At 42.3% G+C, this 18,014-nt stretch overlaps 1 protein-coding gene across 1 annotated transcript; it reads right to left on the bottom strand.

Annotated features, from left to right (window-relative positions):
• Nucleotides 1–560: 560 nt before the first annotated feature.
• On the bottom strand, nucleotides 561–17,823 carry slc35f4 (solute carrier family 35 member F4). Its single transcript, XM_070920469.1, has 7 exons — nucleotides 17,607–17,823; nucleotides 3,242–3,542; nucleotides 2,641–2,860; nucleotides 2,424–2,549; nucleotides 2,128–2,320; nucleotides 1,874–1,963; nucleotides 561–1,294 (listed from the first exon to the last, which is right to left on the bottom strand). The coding sequence occupies exons 1-7, from the start codon at nucleotides 17,821–17,823 to the stop codon at nucleotides 1,053–1,055; spliced, it is 1,389 nt and encodes a 462-aa protein (XP_070776570.1). The 3' UTR covers nucleotides 561–1,052.
• Nucleotides 17,824–18,014: the final 191 nt, after the last annotated feature.

Here is an 18,014-nt window from a genome sequence, read left to right as displayed (position 1 = left end):
TATACGTTCTAATAGAGCTGTTTCCACATTTTCAGTTTCAAATAAAATGGTGATCACACCTGAAACCACTTTAACATCAAAATATGTGCCTTTGCTAACATTAGACCATATGGTCATTCGGCATCTTTTCATGTTGAGGTGGGAGATCGCCTTTAGCCTATAAAATAACGATCAAGTGTTTTTAGTGTAAGATGATGTTATGTTCATGTCTTTATTTATTTAATATTGCCATTTGTTTCTGTTTCATATTGTCATTTCACTACAGCTTCTCCTGTCTACTCTGTGTATGTTGGATGTTGATGATGCCAATCTACTGGTTTCATGTGAAGAACTTGTGAAGCTTCGCCAGCAGCATCAGCAATGTATGAATCCTTGTCGATGCTGATTTGGGCAACAAAAAAATGTAAAAGATGTTCCAAAATATTGTTAAATAACTCAGGATTTAGTCACATACATGTGGTCCAGAGATCAACTAGTAATACACTGCTATTTATGTGGGGTTTAAGTCTTTTATTATAAAACCAAAAAAGCCTGTACATTACGCATAGTATAATTGCCATTCTTGTATATAATACTATTCAATAAGACTTAAAATAATACTCTTATTGATACAACTCTAAATAAATATCATAAATACATAAGATAAGATTGAGCCAAACTGGTCCTGCCATTATTTATATTCACAGAATACAGTCCACAGAGCAGGTCAGGGGAGGTCAGCCAGCTCTTGGTTTGGGTGCGTGCGAGGAACGGGACTGAGCGTGGCAAGTATTTCAAGAAAGTAAATAACACTTTCCACCCTTTCGATTTGCAAGAGCCATAAATGTTCTCATTTCCCCCTCCTGCGGTGAAGTGGCAGAGACAGAGATGCATCTCCAGAGTGAAGTTTAAGGTTCAAGACATCAAGACATACTTCCTGTCTTCCTGGTAGAGAGTCCATATTGTGCCGAAACATCCCGCCACACCTCCTGGGTGGGCAATGGAGGACTTCAACATGAGCAGGCAGGACTTCAAGACTGGTTAACAGATGCTACTAGCAGAGTTCAGCCACGTCATGCCAAGGGAATGGAGACAGCACCATTGGCTCGACTGCGGCTCCGAGTGTGGACACTGGACTCTGTGAGCTCCTCGCCGTGTTCCTCCGACTTCTTGTCTGCGATGGTGGCTAGAAAACGCAGCGTGACAGAGTCCCACTCCTCTGGCAGCAGCAGGAGCAAGAAGCCCAGGCAGATGATGCAGGTGGCTGCCAGGCGCACCACGCTGAAGATCACCTCATGTTTCAAAACATCTACGGCTACAGCAGGTGAAAGAAAGACAGGAACAAAAGAGGGAGCCCAGAGAGCAGGACAGGGAAGGAGGGTGGGGAGGGTGACGGAGAAACAAAAACAAATTGAGATTAATTACATAAAGTAAGATAAACAACAGGACACTGCGGCTGTAGGGGATGAGTGTAGCAAATGCGGCTTATAATCAGCATAAGCAATCCACTTTATCCCCTGTGTCTTTGTGGTCTGGAGTCCCGGGACAAGTTGTCGTAACCCACTGACCTTCATACAGTCCATCGTGGTTAAAGAAAAGAGCTCATCTGCAGGCATTTAGTGTCGCCTTGGCAACCTGATCCTCCCTCAGCGAGAGAATAGTTGCAGGGTCTGTTTAGGCACATTGATGATTGGGTTTCCAGGACGAGAGAGGCAGACTTGCTGTGTAATCTGTTTGCTACAGTGGCCTTAAGTGCTGACCTCTCAAGGCAAAACCACAGTATGTGTGGCCATTTGCTCCCATTTTCACAATCATACTAATTTCCACCACAATAATCAAGAAATAATAATCAGTAAATTGGAGTTAACACTTGAACTGCATAAAGAAATCTTACCTGCATTTCCTGGCACACTGAGCAGTGTCCCTATGGAGATGAGAATTGGGTATGTCAGCACCACACCAACATGGACCAAGATGTTGAACACTGTAAAAGACACAAAAGAGGAAGTACAAATAAATTAGATCTGAAACAATTAATCAAGTATCTCAATTCCTTGTCCTACAATATATAAAATGTAATATTTTGTTCATGAAAACACATGGTTGAAACCATGATCCTCATTCTTCTTCAGGGATGTATATACTCACCCAGCCACAGTCCTGCCAGTCCACACAGGTATCCCCACGGCAGTGAGGACAGTGAGCCCCAGTGCTCTACCTTGGTGAAGTAGAGGATGAGGGGCACGCACGAGATGAAGATGAGATTAAAGAATCCCATAGTGGAAAGGAAATGAGCCACTTCTCCGAGATTGGCGCTGCCCAGGAACATCTTGAACATCACCTGGATGGTGAGGAGACAACTTTTAATTTACACCAGTGACTATACAAGTATTTAAAGTCACTCACACAAATGCTTCAGCCTGTAATGTGCTTGATGGTTTAACCTTGTAGAGAGCTGATGTTGAGGCCGAGCCCACAGCCAGTGCCACGCCCACAAAGGAATCACCATGGAAACCGTCAGCATAAGCCATCATGACAATACCTGTGATGGCCATTATGGCTGCCACAATCTGCAGGCAGAGATTCAGAGCCATCAGTACTCGTCAGAAGTAAGAAAAGCAGTCCTTGAATGTATAATATTCATACTGTTTTCATACAGACCCGAACACCCATGAACCGGTCCTTGAGAACAATCCAAGACAACAGAAAGACGAAGGCCTTGTGGCAACAGTAGAGGGCAGAGACATCAGTGGCGGTCAGCTTCTTCAAGGCCAGGAGGTACAGGTAGTTGGTCAGTGTCCACAGGATTGAGAAGGGTGCTGTCCTCTTTACAAAAAGCTTGAGAGTCATCCCATCCTCCCCAAAGAGCTTACTGCACTCCCTGTTAGAGAGAATGAACCACAGAAGGGTAAAGGAAGTCACAAGAACCTGTTTATCCTCTTGGAACTGGGTCTTTGTCAGGCTTTTATTCTCGCTATGCTTTGAGGAAGGAAATGTTGGTTGCTTAGTTTCCTGGTTCCTCATGGGCAGTCAGGTGGTTTCAAATTTGCTTCAGTTGAGTGTAAAGGGGAGCGAGGCCTCTAGGGACCACTAGTGGAGCTGTTATGGTAAACTGGTACTCGGTTTACGGTAAAAAAGATAGTTTTAGACGACACAGTTTAGAGTGGGATTAGATTAGATTGAGCAGATACAGTACTTTTCTTAAGTAAATGTTCTATGAAATCTTTATGTGAATTCAAAGATAGTTTTGTTGGTAGTTTACCTGAATTTCTGTATTGGGGTCTGCTTCTCCCGTGTGATAACCACATGTCCAGAGTAGTAGATGGGGAAGAAGAGGATGTTCCAGTTGCTGCTGAACCAAGAGATGAAGAAGGGACAGGAGAACGACTGGAAGGTCAGCTTAACCACCTGAGTGGTACCCACCCAGGAGGAGGAGACACACAACACCATCAGCAGACCACCCAGCACCTTCAGAGCTGTGTTGGTACATGTCTGATAGGACCGGCTCTCTTCACTGGTCTCGCTGCCTGGTGTCTCTGCATGAGACTCTGAACCGTCCTCTCCTGATGGGAGACAAAAGGAGAAAAGACAATAACAGAAAATGCATTGCACATTGCAATGAGAACAGACAACCTCAAATATTTGCCTCTAAAATTATACCTTTTTTTAGATTTTAATTACAAGATCTCAATGTGTTTTAGCCATGTGAGCAACATCAGTTGGTCAACCAGTCAACCCATCGATCCACCACTTGTGCCAGACTGAAATATCTCAACAACTATTAGATAGATTGCCATGCCATTTTGTCCAGATATTCATGGTCCCCAAAGGATGAATCCTACGCCATCCCCCTGGCTTTTAGTTAAACTTCTTGACAACCACTGGATGGATTGCCATGACATTTGGTACAGACACCCATGGTTTTGAGAGGATGAAGCCCAGTTACTTTGGGGATCACCTGACTTTTCCTTTAGCGCCGCAATAAGGTTTACATTTGTGGTTTTGAGTGAAATATCTCAATATGTCAATATCACTAACCGTAACCCTACTTTGTCCAATACTTTGTTTTATGACTAAATATCTGCAAAACTAACTATATCAGCCTCAGCTGTACTTTGTGTTTTGTGCTAATTAGCAAATGTTAGCATGCATGATGCATGAACATGATAAACATTATACCTGGTTAACATCAACATGTTATCATTGTCATTGTGACCATGTCAGCATTTAGCTCGAAACCCTACTGGCATTGCTGTGCATAACTACAGCTTCACAGCCGTTTTCCTAAATAATTTATATTAAGCCAAACTTTGCATATTCTGTATGCTTTGTATTACTGTATATACAATAGGATGTAGTGTCTCCCTGGCTGGGGCCCAGCACACAAGCATTTATTGATCAGTCACCCTCAGTGATCACCACCACAGTTTGCATTTCTTGCTGTAAAGGCACTAATGTATAAGGCAAGACTTTGTTAAAAATGTGTTGGGTTAGCACTGTGGCTGTGCATGTCATAAATAGCTTTGTCGCCTCATGATGCAGCACGTACTGTACACCCATTGTAGTCAAGTGTGCACAGAAACCTGATACCCAGAGAGCAAGAGTAAACCTAACCACATGACATTCCACAAGAAAGTCATGTCAACCTTGGCCACTGTTTTGACTGTTGGTACATTCCTGCTATGAAAATGTTGGCTTTGGGATATATTGGAACATTATGGAGTAACCGGGAAAGAGGTACGATATTATCACTACACAAATTATACACCAAAATATAATATATAAATATAGTTAGATAGATAGATGGATAGAGAGAGAGGATTTATTTTTAATCTTATGCCAGTGACGCATGGTTGACCTGGCCCAGCGCCTTAATGGACTGCGGGAGTGGCTTCTAGACCTTATCTGTGCTGTGTAATATGTGAAGTGCTGTGTGTGTGTGTGAGCATTTCCGGAGAGAGAGCTCAGATCCGTTCTTTAACTTTCAACAGCATGATCAATTTACACCAGGGTAGGAATAAAAGATGACATGTGCTGGATGTTTGCTGCCTGTGCTTTCTTTGCTAGCTCAGCACGTGAAGCCCTGCCGTTTCCACCATGGCTACAGACACCAGAGCCCTGCAAGCACTGGAACTTGTACCCGTAGTATCTCCCCTCCACAGTAGCAGGGCACCTCAGGGGTGCTCATTATTGCATCTGATAGTCATTTGTTTGTTATCTGCAATGAGACCTCAGCAGGAAGTCAAGCAATGGGAGTACAAGTAGCGTCACTGACAGGTCTAATGAAAATGGATTGTACCTGCAAGTAAATATTTCTTTCTTTCATCAAAAACAAACTCGTAATACAGTGTGTGGAGCACAAACTCTTTGATCAAGTAACCAGAGTGTGGCTTCATTTGTCTGTGTAAAACATTTAGGGTGGTGAGATGCTACTTTTTATCATCTAAAGTTTCTGTGTCCACCCCGTTTCCTGATAATGATAGCAAACTTTTCACCACAAAGTAAGTTGATAAGTGTCTTTTCAAAGGGTCAAACTTACTTTATAAGCTTAATGAATGCATGAGATCATTGCTGGCACCCAGTAAGAGTATTAACGTTAGGTAATGGCTATAAGTGTTACACCTGAGAAAGATTGGTGCATATAAAGTCACAGATTAGAGTCAAATCAGTGCAGTGGTGGAAGAAGTAGAAGTCAGATCCTTTACTTAAGTTAAAGTACCAATGCCTCATTGCAAGTACTGTCCTGCATTTTACATACTAATTAAGAAAAAGTACAGAAGTATTATCAGCTAAATGTACTTAAAATGTCAATCGAAAATACTCCTTCAGAAAATGGCCCCTGTGACTGATATATTATCATATCTTACATTATTAGGTTGTGATGTATCAATGCGTATGTAGCATTTAACTGCTGTAACTGATCATGTTGGAGCTTGTTTTAACCGCTTTATATACAATTAGGCAGTTTAGTCCAGTGGTTCCCGACCTAGGGGTCAGGTAGCCTCACAAGATTGTATTTAAATGTATTTAAATAAAACCATATGAGATGTTTAGAGAGGAAATATGTATTATCATATGTTTTTTTAAATGTTAAATCTTAATATGAAAAGTAACCGGTAACTTTATCCATCAGATAACTGTAGTGGAGTACAATATTTCCCACTGAAATGTAGCAGAGAGTAGAAGTATAAAGTTGCATGGAAATACTCAAGTCAAATACAAGTACCTCAAAACTGTACATAATTACAGTTGCTGAGTAAATGCAATTAGCTATTCTCCAGCACTGCATCAGTGCAGCACTGGCCCAGTGTCTGTCCACACAGCAGAACTAAACTTTCCAACTCACAGTGCACTGTTTGAAGCAAGAGCCCAAAAAACCCTCAAACTATAAGTGACAATAAAAACCTTTAGCATCCAAAAACTGTAAAACTGATTAAGTCAGTTTTGTTTTTAGTTCAGTTCTGTTCATTGCAGACTGTGACCATCACCTCTAAAACCTCTCAGATAAAATGTTTCAGTACATCCCAGCTGGGAGCAGATCTACAGTATGTGGTAAAAGTAAAATGTTCAACACCGATACAGTTTCGTGTCTGCAGGATCATCGAGGGATTTGGTCTAATTATATTCTGTCACAGCAAGGATTCTTAATCAACCTAATGAGCCTTGTGGTTGCTAACTGGCATACTGAGATCTGATATTTGTGCCAAAGAGAAGCAGCACGTTTATTCCTTTTCCTTTATATCTGCTTCTCCTCATCCACCAAGCAAGATGGTTCGTGTTTCATAGCACCGACAAAACCTAAAGCTTTTAGTGTTAGATACGGGCTTTTCTGTCCTGAGGTAAAAGCCACTACAGGCTGATCTGGTGCCAAGATGCAGTAATATTATAACTCTACTATTCCCCTGCCTCATAAAAGCAGCTCCAGTGGCCAAAATTGTATTCTCATAACAGACAGTGTTATTGCTGACTAATATTGCTGCTAAAAAGTTGCAAAGGAAACAATAATCCCTGACATACACAGACTGTCAGCACAGTATTGCAGTGAAATACTAAGTAGAAAAAATGCTTTTGGAGTTTAATTTCAGTCCACTCAAAGCAAGTGTTCTTGTTTAGAAAACTGCTCAAATTACAGAGTAGTGTCTTAAAGTAAATAGGCTTCATTTGAAAATCATTTGGTGCATAATTATGAGCCCAGGGGTGTTTTTTTAGTTTTTTTTTACACAAAGACAATCATCCAGATTCCAAAGGTTTTTGTGGTTAAAATGTCATTGTATAAAAGTCTGAATAAATGCCTAAACTTTCAAATATCTCTCCACAAACAAAACATTAACATTAGAGTTAAATTATGTGACTAAATTTGAAGTTGAGACAAGCTCCTTTCCAACTAAACAAACTAGAATCTACAGAATAGACACGCACTAAAAAAACAGCTTTTTTTTAAAGCTATATTTAGGCTACAATGCTAACTAATACTGCACTTAAAATGTTTATATTCACACATGGAATATTTGACTCCCTCACTACGGCTAGAAAAAGGAGGTATTTGAAAGCGTTAACATCAAGCCATTTCATTACAGAAATCACAGTGCTGCATTGGATCATTCACTACTGGCACCCATTAACAGAGCTTATGCACTTTGTGTGACGCAGTGTGCCGCTCGAACCTCACATTTCAATCCATTCTGTGTTTTTCCTCGCCACTGACGCTGCATGCCAGTGACACTGATGGATGGACCCCTGCTGAATCCAATATGAAGCTCACAGTCATGTCTGCAGTGTTAGGCACGCTTACTACAGATCATACAGCATTAAGTCTTTATCCAAAGGAGGTCTGAAGATGTGACATGGTTACAATGATAGTTATGAAAAGTTAAAAGATGGAGGGATTTAGGTGAACTTCCAGGCTTTTAGGGGTGAGGATGCCGAAGAGTTGGGACTACAAATGCTCATTTAGATGAAGGAAGGACAGGTGGGCAGAATGAACAGATGTGAAAGCAGCTGTTTTTTTTTTACATTAGCGCTGAGCCACACAGGGCAGCCAAAAACAGCCAAACATATGCTGCTGCTACAACTGCACTTCCTGTCAACACATCGAGCTTCCCAACTCTGCCAGCAGGAAACTGAAATGATACAAATGTGTTTGTTACACGATCCAGAGGAAAACTGTCAAAGAAGTCCTAGTGAAAGCTCAATCCAATAGCTGAATGCAGCACACCACTGACTAGAGTAGAACACATGCAATACCTGTACACTCAATATGACACTTCAGTGCATATGATGCCTTATGGGAAATAATATGCCTTCACCTGTCGAAAAAAATAAAAATAGAATAAAAGTAATCCATAGTTTTAAGCAGCCTATCTGAGCTAATGCTGACAATAACTCCGTTCATGCTAACACATCCACACAAAATGAACACACTTTGGTATAAATGGCGTCTCGGGCCTCTCTGGTTCTTTTAGTTTACCTTCAGAGATGGGGCAGGTCAGGACCTGAGTGCTGTACGAGCTGAGAGGAGCCACTCGGGCTGAGTGCTTCTTCATCCTCCACTGGGGGCACAACACACTGTCCTTCCCTGGGAAGTGTGTGTGCGTGTATAAGTGTGTGTGTGTGTGTGTGTGTGTGTGTGTGTGTGTGTGTGTGTGTGTGTGTGTGTGTGTGTGTGTAAGTGTGCCCGGGATGCCGCTGCTGCACGCTCAGCAGCTCCTCCCTCTAGCTTCGTGCATCCTCGAACTCCTGTCCTGACTCCTCTGCTTCTTCTTCACGCTCTTGATTGCCCCCCTCCTCCCCAGATCTCTGTCAACTCTTCTGTCTTCTTCCCAGCACTCCAGTCCTGACTCCCCGTTCCTCTCCAGCCCAGCGCTCTGTTACTGGTGCTCTCTCTCTGCCTGTCTCTGTCTGTCGGGATAGTGACACAGCTCAGTGCAGATAGCTCAGTGGAAGTGCAGTGAAGTGGAGACTCTACTGTTGCACTGTCATGCCGTGATCCAGAGTTGCCACTGTCTCCAAGGGAGACTGAGCTTCAAGTGTGTGTGGCATGGCGCAATCACTCCCCTCATCTCTTTCTGTCCTCCCCCTCCTCTTTTCTCTCTGTCTCTCTCGCTTTTCCCCTCCTCTTCCTTTGCTCCACAAATCAGCAGCTTTGTTTGGAAGGTAACCAAGCAGCCCTGGCTAATTATGCTGTGTTAGCTGCTGCCCCCTCCTTTTCTCCTTCCTCCTCCCCTCTCTTTTCTACCTGACCAGGCTCTTCTCACCCCTTCCTCTCTCTATATATATACTCTTGTCCTTTGTCTTCCAGTGCCTCTCTATCTTCTTGGCACATCTCCTGCTCTTCACTGCTCCTTGAGAGTCTGAGCTCTCTCCTGTTGCTTTCGACACTGCAGCATTAATCAATGGAGCTATGCAAAAGACATAACTATCATAAAGACATGCCAGTCCTATGCATGTAATTCCATCATCCTCTGAAGTAATCATAGTGCTCTTCATATTTAGAAGACGGATAAGGGGGCCTCTGCCCACATGGTACTCACACTATTACACATTTACACATCACTTAATCACTCAAGTTATTTGTTACTGATATGGACGTGCCTCTCATGGTAACTACGAAAACAGGTGAACGCAATCTCTGTTTGACATTCCTCTGATCATATTTTGCTTTTCCACTTTACAGCATTACTCAACTATACTTCCGATGTGGCACTATCTAATCAAATCATGTGATGGCTGAGAGTCAGACGACGCTTTGCTAGAATAACCAACAGCAGTCAGACCAAGCAGCATCTGGATCACCTGAAACATTAAAGTACTGCTTACTGTGTAAATAACTTGACACCTAACTTGAGTGAAGAGGCACCGCAGTAGAAAAGTCGAACTCACTGGGGTTCAGGTAGGCCCACATCCTTTCTTAGTTGTCAGAAACCTATATGTTGTGGCCTGTAAATAGCTGGCATAGCCACAAGTCTTAGTGCTAATTATTTCCTCTAGAAGTAACAACAAATCATTTCTCCAGATCGTGACAATAACAAATGATTATACAGCTAAATTGGAGTAAAAAAGGCTCTACTGTTTGAGAGAACACTTTAAGAATCTGAGCAGCTGGGAGAACTAATCCTCTCTGAATAAACATACATGGCACATAAATCTTAGTTCAATCAGCAATGCCAAACAAACAGCGTGTAAGTCTGTTGTGGTGGTGGAGCGAGCTGCAGAAGCAAACGGCGATGGCATGAGCGCATCAGCTAAGCAATAGTTAGAAGTGACACATTATGTTGGCGGCACTGTACTCCCCTATGAATATGATTGGATGTTACTAGTTAGCTGATAGCCACACAGCTGTGAATGAGCCAGTGATTGTGAAGCATGAGTGAAACCAATCAGCTAATGCAGACACAACTTCAGTGCTCTGTCTGAACAAATGCTATGCTTCATTACATTTACTGAAGTAAAAATTTCTGCGCCAGGCGTTTTCTGTTAATGGAGTGTTTTTAAATCAAATATTTACATTGTGATGATACTACTTTAATAAAAGATTTCAATACTTTTTTCCATTACTGTTGCACAGTCAAGGGAAACCCTCTCATCAGCAGCCAGTTTGGACCTGAGGAGGGTCAGTCTGGGCCATGTGAGTCACCCTCGGGACTGTGGTCAGGAGTTTCCATCTCAAGGAAAGCCCTCCGGCCATCCTACCTCGAGCTGCGGTTTATCTACCTGAGGATTTAATGGATTTAAATATTGCTTGGGCCTCTCCATCAAAGACAAATCAGTGTCTAGTGTATGCGGCCAGACATATAAGGCCTTGCCGACTGTAATATGATCTTAATATAACCTATGCTGTGCTATGCTTACCCTCTAACCGGTAAAATCAATACTAGCCAAGCCAGGAACAGTAGCACTATGTGACCTAAGAGAGAGAAAACACGCAATACAGTAAGTGGACTGGCCCTGTTGTCTAAGTTGGTTTGTTAAGAATACCAAATGAGTGCAATGTTTGCAGCCATGTTTGCTCCAGGATCTCTGTCATTATATCAGTATCACCCTGAGCCCCTCCCTTCCTGTGTGTCTCTACTCTCCAATGCTCATCAGCAAAAGTTCTGGCACTTCTATTGAGAGCAAAGCAGATCAGAGTACTTCTCTGTGCTTTCTTCAGACAGCACAGGTATTGTTAGGCTGTTTGTTACAATGGAAAAAAATGCAGGGCCACGTTCCAGTAACACCATGGTAATATATTTGTTTGAATGCAGAATTCAATATTGAGGAGACACTTTGGAAAAGCAACACTCTGTTCGTCTTTTTTTTTTTAGGACAATGCCACACTTATTTCCCATGGTCTCTCAGTGTGACAGAATGAGTGCAACACTGATGTAAATAGTTATGTCGTGAGAATGAGGCTTGATTAAAATGTTTGTGCATTAAGTGTGTGATGTAAGAATGGCTGAAACGAATGTTTGGCCAGGTGTAAGCAGGGGATGAGCTGGGGGTATGGATCCCCTGAGACAAGGAGGGTTAAACTTAAAAATAGCCCTGCTGATGAGTGGAGCCAGCAGCTAGACAGAAAAACGATCCAGTCAGCAGAGCCCAGGATGTTAATCGCTATCAGATTAAGAGAAATAGAGGCCACAGTTCACTTTCAAATATTAGACCAAGCACTAGTCACAAGTTCACTGCCAGCTCACACATTTTTGTTTGTTTGCTTTCACATCAGCAGACTGAAAAGACCAGAAGAGTGTTTATCAATTTTCTGTCTCTTCATCAGTTTTGCAGCCCAGCAGCATCATATCCAACATCACAAATTGTACACTTCTCAGTATAACATTACAATCCAACAGCACCACAAACTACAGCTCCAAAATGACCATAAGGTTGAATCAATGCCAATTCCACCATCATGACTTCATATAACCTAGCTAGGTGGTACTAATGTTAAACAGGAAACTGAGTGGATATAACACAATGGTACTGTTGCATCCCAAATCAGAGCACAAAATAGTACAGCATCCTCTCTCTTTACCTCCATAGCAACAGTGGGCCTCCTGTGCACTGACGCACTCAACCGGTTCAAGCTCTTTTGTCATTTAGATGAAGCAATGCTCCTCAGTTTGTGGTGCAAGCTCCTTTGTCTTTACCCCTCTCTGTTACTCATCACATCTCAGTGAGAACCAGGAGCAAAGGAGGAGGATGGGAGGTGAGACACGGACGCATGAATGATATCTGCAGCTCTAGTTTGGACTGGACAGACCATGAATCAAGGGCTGACTGTCAGATATGTTTCCACTTTTTCATCCTCATATTGTCAACTCAACTCAGTGTAGTTAGAACATTGGAAGAAGAGGACACCTAGTGGTGAATATGATGAATTGCATTACAGGTGCATCAACAGGGACATAAGGACGGACAGATGATCCTGTTTGCTCAAAATTCACCTGTCAATAGTGGTGTCTTGTTATTCATATAGTTTCACTTTTCACTTTATGAAGTTATATGTTTATCAGAAACAATGTTGGATAATTCACACACATCTCTGTAAACAGTTTTCATAGGGCTTATTTCTTCTGTCGACCTGGTGAAAGCTATTCACAGTGAGGTCTGTGGATTATCCTCAGTGACAAGGACATTATTGGAAAGAACATGGCTGGATTAGTCTGTTAGGGGCCCTAAGGTACAAAACACCATCCAAGTAATGGGTGCAATATTTCCCCATAAGGTTACAGAACTGCTGACCTGTTCTTGCTCCACTGTGCCATTGGTCATATGTTATAGTACTGTATGTCAGGTGACTAAATATTTTAGCTGTCCCCAACAATTCGCCGTTGGGCCCCTTGTGTATTTGTGCATTGAGCACACAGCAGACCATATTGTAAATGGCAGCTTCATAATTTGCCCAGAGACCAACCAGTACCGCTCTGCTGGAAAACCACCTGGCTCTACCTGTGCCAGTTTAATACACAACTCTATTCAGGCATAAGTCCACTGTGAGCACAATATGAAATAAAATAATTAAGAATTTGATTTTGCCACAGGACTCCTTTACAAAACAGGGCTTTATGATAAGTTTAATAATGCAGGACCTGTCATATTGATACTGTAACTTAGAAGTGCAGAGTTTTCAACATATTTACAATTAATCAAATCAAAGTTGTTAGTGAGTTCTTCAAATGACATTTTTCATTTAATGCTTTGAGCACCACAAATTTAATTCCATTCACCCCCGTTGAACTGTCTGAATTGCTAGATATAACTACGGGTAATACAAGTGGATTTCAGTGATTTGTATGAAAAAAGCTGTTAATTTAGCCCTGGAAACATAGAAGATGTAAAATTACACAGTATGCAAAAAATCTAAGGATCATTTTGGTTTTTACAGACACAATGAGCTGTGTCTTTTCATGCTGATTTAAACATGGTGGTGAAGTAGCATTTACTGTCTGGCATTTTACTGGAGGATGTAGTGTCTTTATTGTTGTTGTTGGTTTTACAGACCACATGAGGGCAGTGTTAGGCTGCTGACAAGACTGTTGGTGTACTCAGCCTGATGGAAAGGCCATTACAAACCATATTGTGCCCTTCTATTATGTAATTTTACTTTTGCATTACAGAAAATTTCTTGCAGGAAATATTTCTCAACCATGAGGTGAATTGCTGGGGCCAGCCAAAATATTAAGTCACCAGACACACCGTATTACAACATATGACCAATAGCACGGTGGAACGAGTACAGGTCAGCAGTTCTCTAACTACTGTTAGAGAAATATTGCACCCATTACTTGCACTGTGTTTTTGCTCATTCCCAGGAGCATGTGAGACTAACAGCACTCCAGGAGTCGCTCAGGCAAAGCTCATATCCCATTCGACGCTGGGCTGGTTATAAATAGCACTGAGTGAGCAGGCATGGGAACGGGACAGTCCAAAATAAGCGCATGCACGTACTGAATGTTTGAGGCAATGTTTGAGGGAGAAAGTGAAAACTCACCTGCTGTTAACACTGCATGTAAATGATTTCAAAAATGCAAAGTGAATCATCAATCAGCACAGGCATGAATGGATTCAAAGGCATGTCTGTTTTCTTTGTACATCTCTCCAGACTTTCTCTGCACACAAACAAACATACCCCATTGTGATAAATGGTTGCTTTTCACGCCCTTCCTTCATATTTCTCCTCTGAGTGCCTGTGTGTGCTGCTGTCTTGCTGCGATGCCTGCAGTGAACAACACAGTTACAGTGCTGAGTGGGGCTGCCACTACAAGTACCTGTCATTTCTCCTGCACCATACCTATTTACCCAGCGGGGAGCGTGCCAGCACTACACACTCGCCCTTCTCCAAATTAGCTACTCAAAACAAGATACACAGCAAATTATTCTGATGGTTTTCCGAGAGATCCCAAGGAAGCATTTACTGCACACAGCATTGTTGTCTGCTCCAGCAGGAGCCAAGTGGGGCTGCTGTTAGAATATGTTGTCCTTTCTTTTTTCTAATTTAAAGTCAATTTCATTTCAATTTTTCTTGTGGTTCTGCTATCATCTACACAAAGTGGTACAATAGAAAATATTGAACCATGCTTACTTACTTCTTACTTTCACAACATATCACTGCAAATGTGCCATTATAGCACAGCCGTACTGTATGTATTACAGCCTAGTCCCTGTCACCAAATGTAGTCCACAATCCCCCTCAGAGGCATCTTCCAATTCAACGCAGATGGCAAGTGGCAATAATAAACTGGCAACACAATCTTACTAAATATATCATTACCCCATAGGCTTGGCAGGGTGAGCCTACTGTTCTATTTATGTGCTCCTTTGTCTCGGCCTGTATGGAAAATGATACTCAACAGATTGCGGGACGTGTGATTCTGAGGTCAAAGTTTATAAGACGTGTAAACAAGGCGAAGTAAATTAATGCGTAAGTGACGCTTTCAGGCAGCAAGCAGCGTTTAAAAGGAAAGTGACTAGTTTTCCAAGAACGATCAAATAAGAGAAGAGGATGACTCACACGATCACACGAGCAATTTAGTCCGACTCCTTCACAGTGACAGCACCAGCCACAGCATGTTTAAGAGCTGTGCAAGCAGGAAATATGGTGACAAGCAGGCTATGCTGCCCTGAGGAATACCTTCTGTTGACTCTGGCATGCACAATGATCAGTTGATGGATAGATGGAGAAACACAAGGCTACAGATGGCATATTTTATCAGAGAAATGGGAAATGTCTCTCAAATGAAATAACCCCTCCGCTCGCAGATACACTGACATTTATAGGATTGGTATAGATGCTATTACAATCCACACCTGCTCCTGATACCCGAAATTGCGTCACAGGCGGCACCCCACCTTTCATTTTCCTCAGTAGGCACTGAGATGGGACATACAGAGGCCTGGATCCTGGGAACCAGGGCTACAACTAATGATTACTTTTGTCATAAATTAATCTACCATTTATACTCTCGATTGATCGTTTAGTCTATCACCAAGGATATTTACTGTCATATACTGTATATCAAAGAAAAGCAGCAAATCTTAACATTTGAGATGCTGGAACCAATGAATCTCATGACATTTTTGCTTAAAAAATTACTAGAATGATGAATCGATTTTCAAAATAGTTGGATATTACTAAGTATTTTTTCTGTTTCTCATGATCTCATGATATCAGCCCTTCGTGATAGTATATGTTGACATCTAAACATCTAAACATCAATAAAATAAGCAAACATCTGGGCCATTGGAAATAACCAATGAACAGCAATGACTGTAAGAACACCAAAATGATTCATACTTTCCATATTTGTGGCTGTGTTTTCAACTGGCTTCTATATTTTAAATAATTCGCAAAATTGGACACATAGAATGATATTAGTAGTCTTAATTTGCTTAGCATCACTGTCAGTACCAGAGCCAAAAAATGTGTATTTGTTACACAATATGGCCATTGTTTCAGAGGCCCTTGAGCTGTTAAAGTTGTTCACTCTGTTTTCAATCTAAACTTTTGGGTGCCCCTTGTTAATCAGGTATTCTTACAATAGATTAAACTGGACGAGTAGATATATTCACAAATGAAAGTGTGTGATTGCATTCCTGCTTAATCTACTGCAACTGACACCCCTGATAAACAGGAGGTAGTTAATGAGAGACAGGCTCATTTCCTTTTCTTCAGCCTCTATCTAAAAATCCATTGAGGTGCTTCCAGCTCATCCAAAAAAGAGCCTCAGCTGGAACTGTTCTTGATTGAACGAGGGCCTATCAACATGCCCACATTTCCTTTGGGACTTGAAACCAGTTTGTCAGTATAATGGTTGAGTCGTAGATTTGGAAGGAACTGTCATAACACTGGGAGTACATCTCTCTTCCAGATGTGTATCTCTACAGTAAGTCATGAATTTGTAGTTGAACTTTTATGTAACAGCCAGAGGGAGACATTGGGGAGCTTACGTGACAAGTCCAATTAATTTGGAGGGTGAAGTGTGTCAGCATCTGAAGCGCAAGAGGCTCACAGGTAGATGACCTATTACATTTTTTTTTTTGGGGGGGGGGGGGGGGGGGGTTGTTCAAGAAAAGCACCAGTTCATCCGCACCTTTAATAAAGAATGATGACACAATACAATGAGGCCAATCATGTAACACTGAGGTGAGAACCTGTGACTACTCTAATGCTATACCTTGTTAAATCCTGCTCTGCACACCTTGCTTCATTACCATAGCCATTTGTAAAACCCCGGACTGGCTGTGCACAGAGCATTGCAGTGGTTGCCCCCCCCCCCTCTGGGAATAGACTTTAACAGAACTGGAGGGCAAGATTTTAAAGATCATCCCAGAACAAAGTGCACCATCAGCTCTCTCCTCCAATCTCAGCCGTTGTCTCCAGTGTCAGCAAAAAAAATCCAGAGTATTGCTCCACCAATCAAAACCACGTTGACAAATGAAAATTATAGAGGAGCTAAACCTGTGGAAGCACTACCATATCTCAAGCATGTCAGCAGAGAGCTGGCAATGTTCAACATGCGTCACAGGAGGAGGTGCTGTTGGCCTGTTTGTCATTTTTGGGGAAATTGATTGTTTTAATTAAACATTTGGAATTGGAATATGAGGCTGTCATGCACGTGATTGCTGTTTGCTGAGTTCACCAGTGTTTGATCTGGACAGCATTAGGCTACAGTTTAAATAATTAACTTTGCAATTGAATTTGAAAACGACAGCATAATTTGTGGATGCCACTTTGCTGTGTAATTACGCAGGCTGATGGTGTTAGATTGGTTTGTATCTCTGCAATATTGTGTCTCAGGGATGGATGGGCCAGCCATCAGCCAGCCCCCAGCTGATATTGGCAGTGATTGACATCATGCTGCTCCATAATAGCCGTAATTAAAACCCAGTTAGCAGAGTTTACAATGGCTGTTGGATTTTGCAACAGCCTAATTAAAATGAAAACTAATTTGCATGGACAGAAGATTCGTGCATTACACGCCACTGGCACCGCATTAACTGCATTTTTAGTTTTCTGTAAAATCCCTTGATACACATATTTTCCCCCCATCATAATATTCTATCTCTTTAATTCACGCGATGTCACACCTGGCAAAGGCAGGCGTGACATTGTCGCATCCACTGACCACTTTGTTTTCTTTTCCACTCACTTCTATGACTGGAGTATCCCGGGTTGTAGCCGTAGTAGCCGGTGATCCTCAGAATCCGGTCCTCTATGTCGTGCAACCCGTTGGCTGTCACTTTGGGGCTGCCGTCCATTAAGACACCGGTCGGCGTCGCCTTGCCCGGCAAGTGCGTGTTCTTCAGGGGCTCCAGCCGGATGCAAGGCTCGTCTCCACTCTCCAACACACTCTCGGCGCTTATCATTGTAGGTCCGAGCGGACAGAGATCAGAAGAGACCGGGGATGAGCCCTGATCACCATGCGAGAGACCCTCGGGGCTGCATCAACAATTAGCAACAAGAGGAGGACATCCAGACCCACGGTCACATTCCGTCAGTGATGCTCCCGGACGCAGAGCAAGGTTATCAAACTCCAGGAGCCTGGCAGACATGCAAC

This window comes from Enoplosus armatus, chromosome 15 (genome assembly GCF_043641665.1).
Source record: "Enoplosus armatus isolate fEnoArm2 chromosome 15, fEnoArm2.hap1, whole genome shotgun sequence".
In the NCBI taxonomy this organism is placed as follows: domain Eukaryota; kingdom Metazoa; phylum Chordata; class Actinopteri; order Centrarchiformes; family Enoplosidae; genus Enoplosus; species Enoplosus armatus.
The sequence above is the reverse complement of the archived record's forward strand: the minus strand, read 5'-3'. Positions and strand labels throughout refer to the sequence as shown.

Bases quoted from the DNA above. Each gene is read 5' to 3' on its own strand.
- slc35f4 (XM_070920469.1), bottom strand. From the start codon at position 17,823: ATGATAAGCGCCGAGAGTGTGTTGGAGAGTGGAGACGAGCCTTGCATC. The intron at 3,543-17,606 runs GTGAGTGGAAAA...GTCTCCCATCAG, and splicing joins GGGATACTCCAGTCATAGAA to GAGAGGACGGTTCAGAGTCT. The intron at 2,861-3,241 runs GTAAACTACCAA...TCTCTCTAACAG, and splicing joins ACCCCAATACAGAAATTCAG to GGAGTGCAGTAAGCTCTTTG.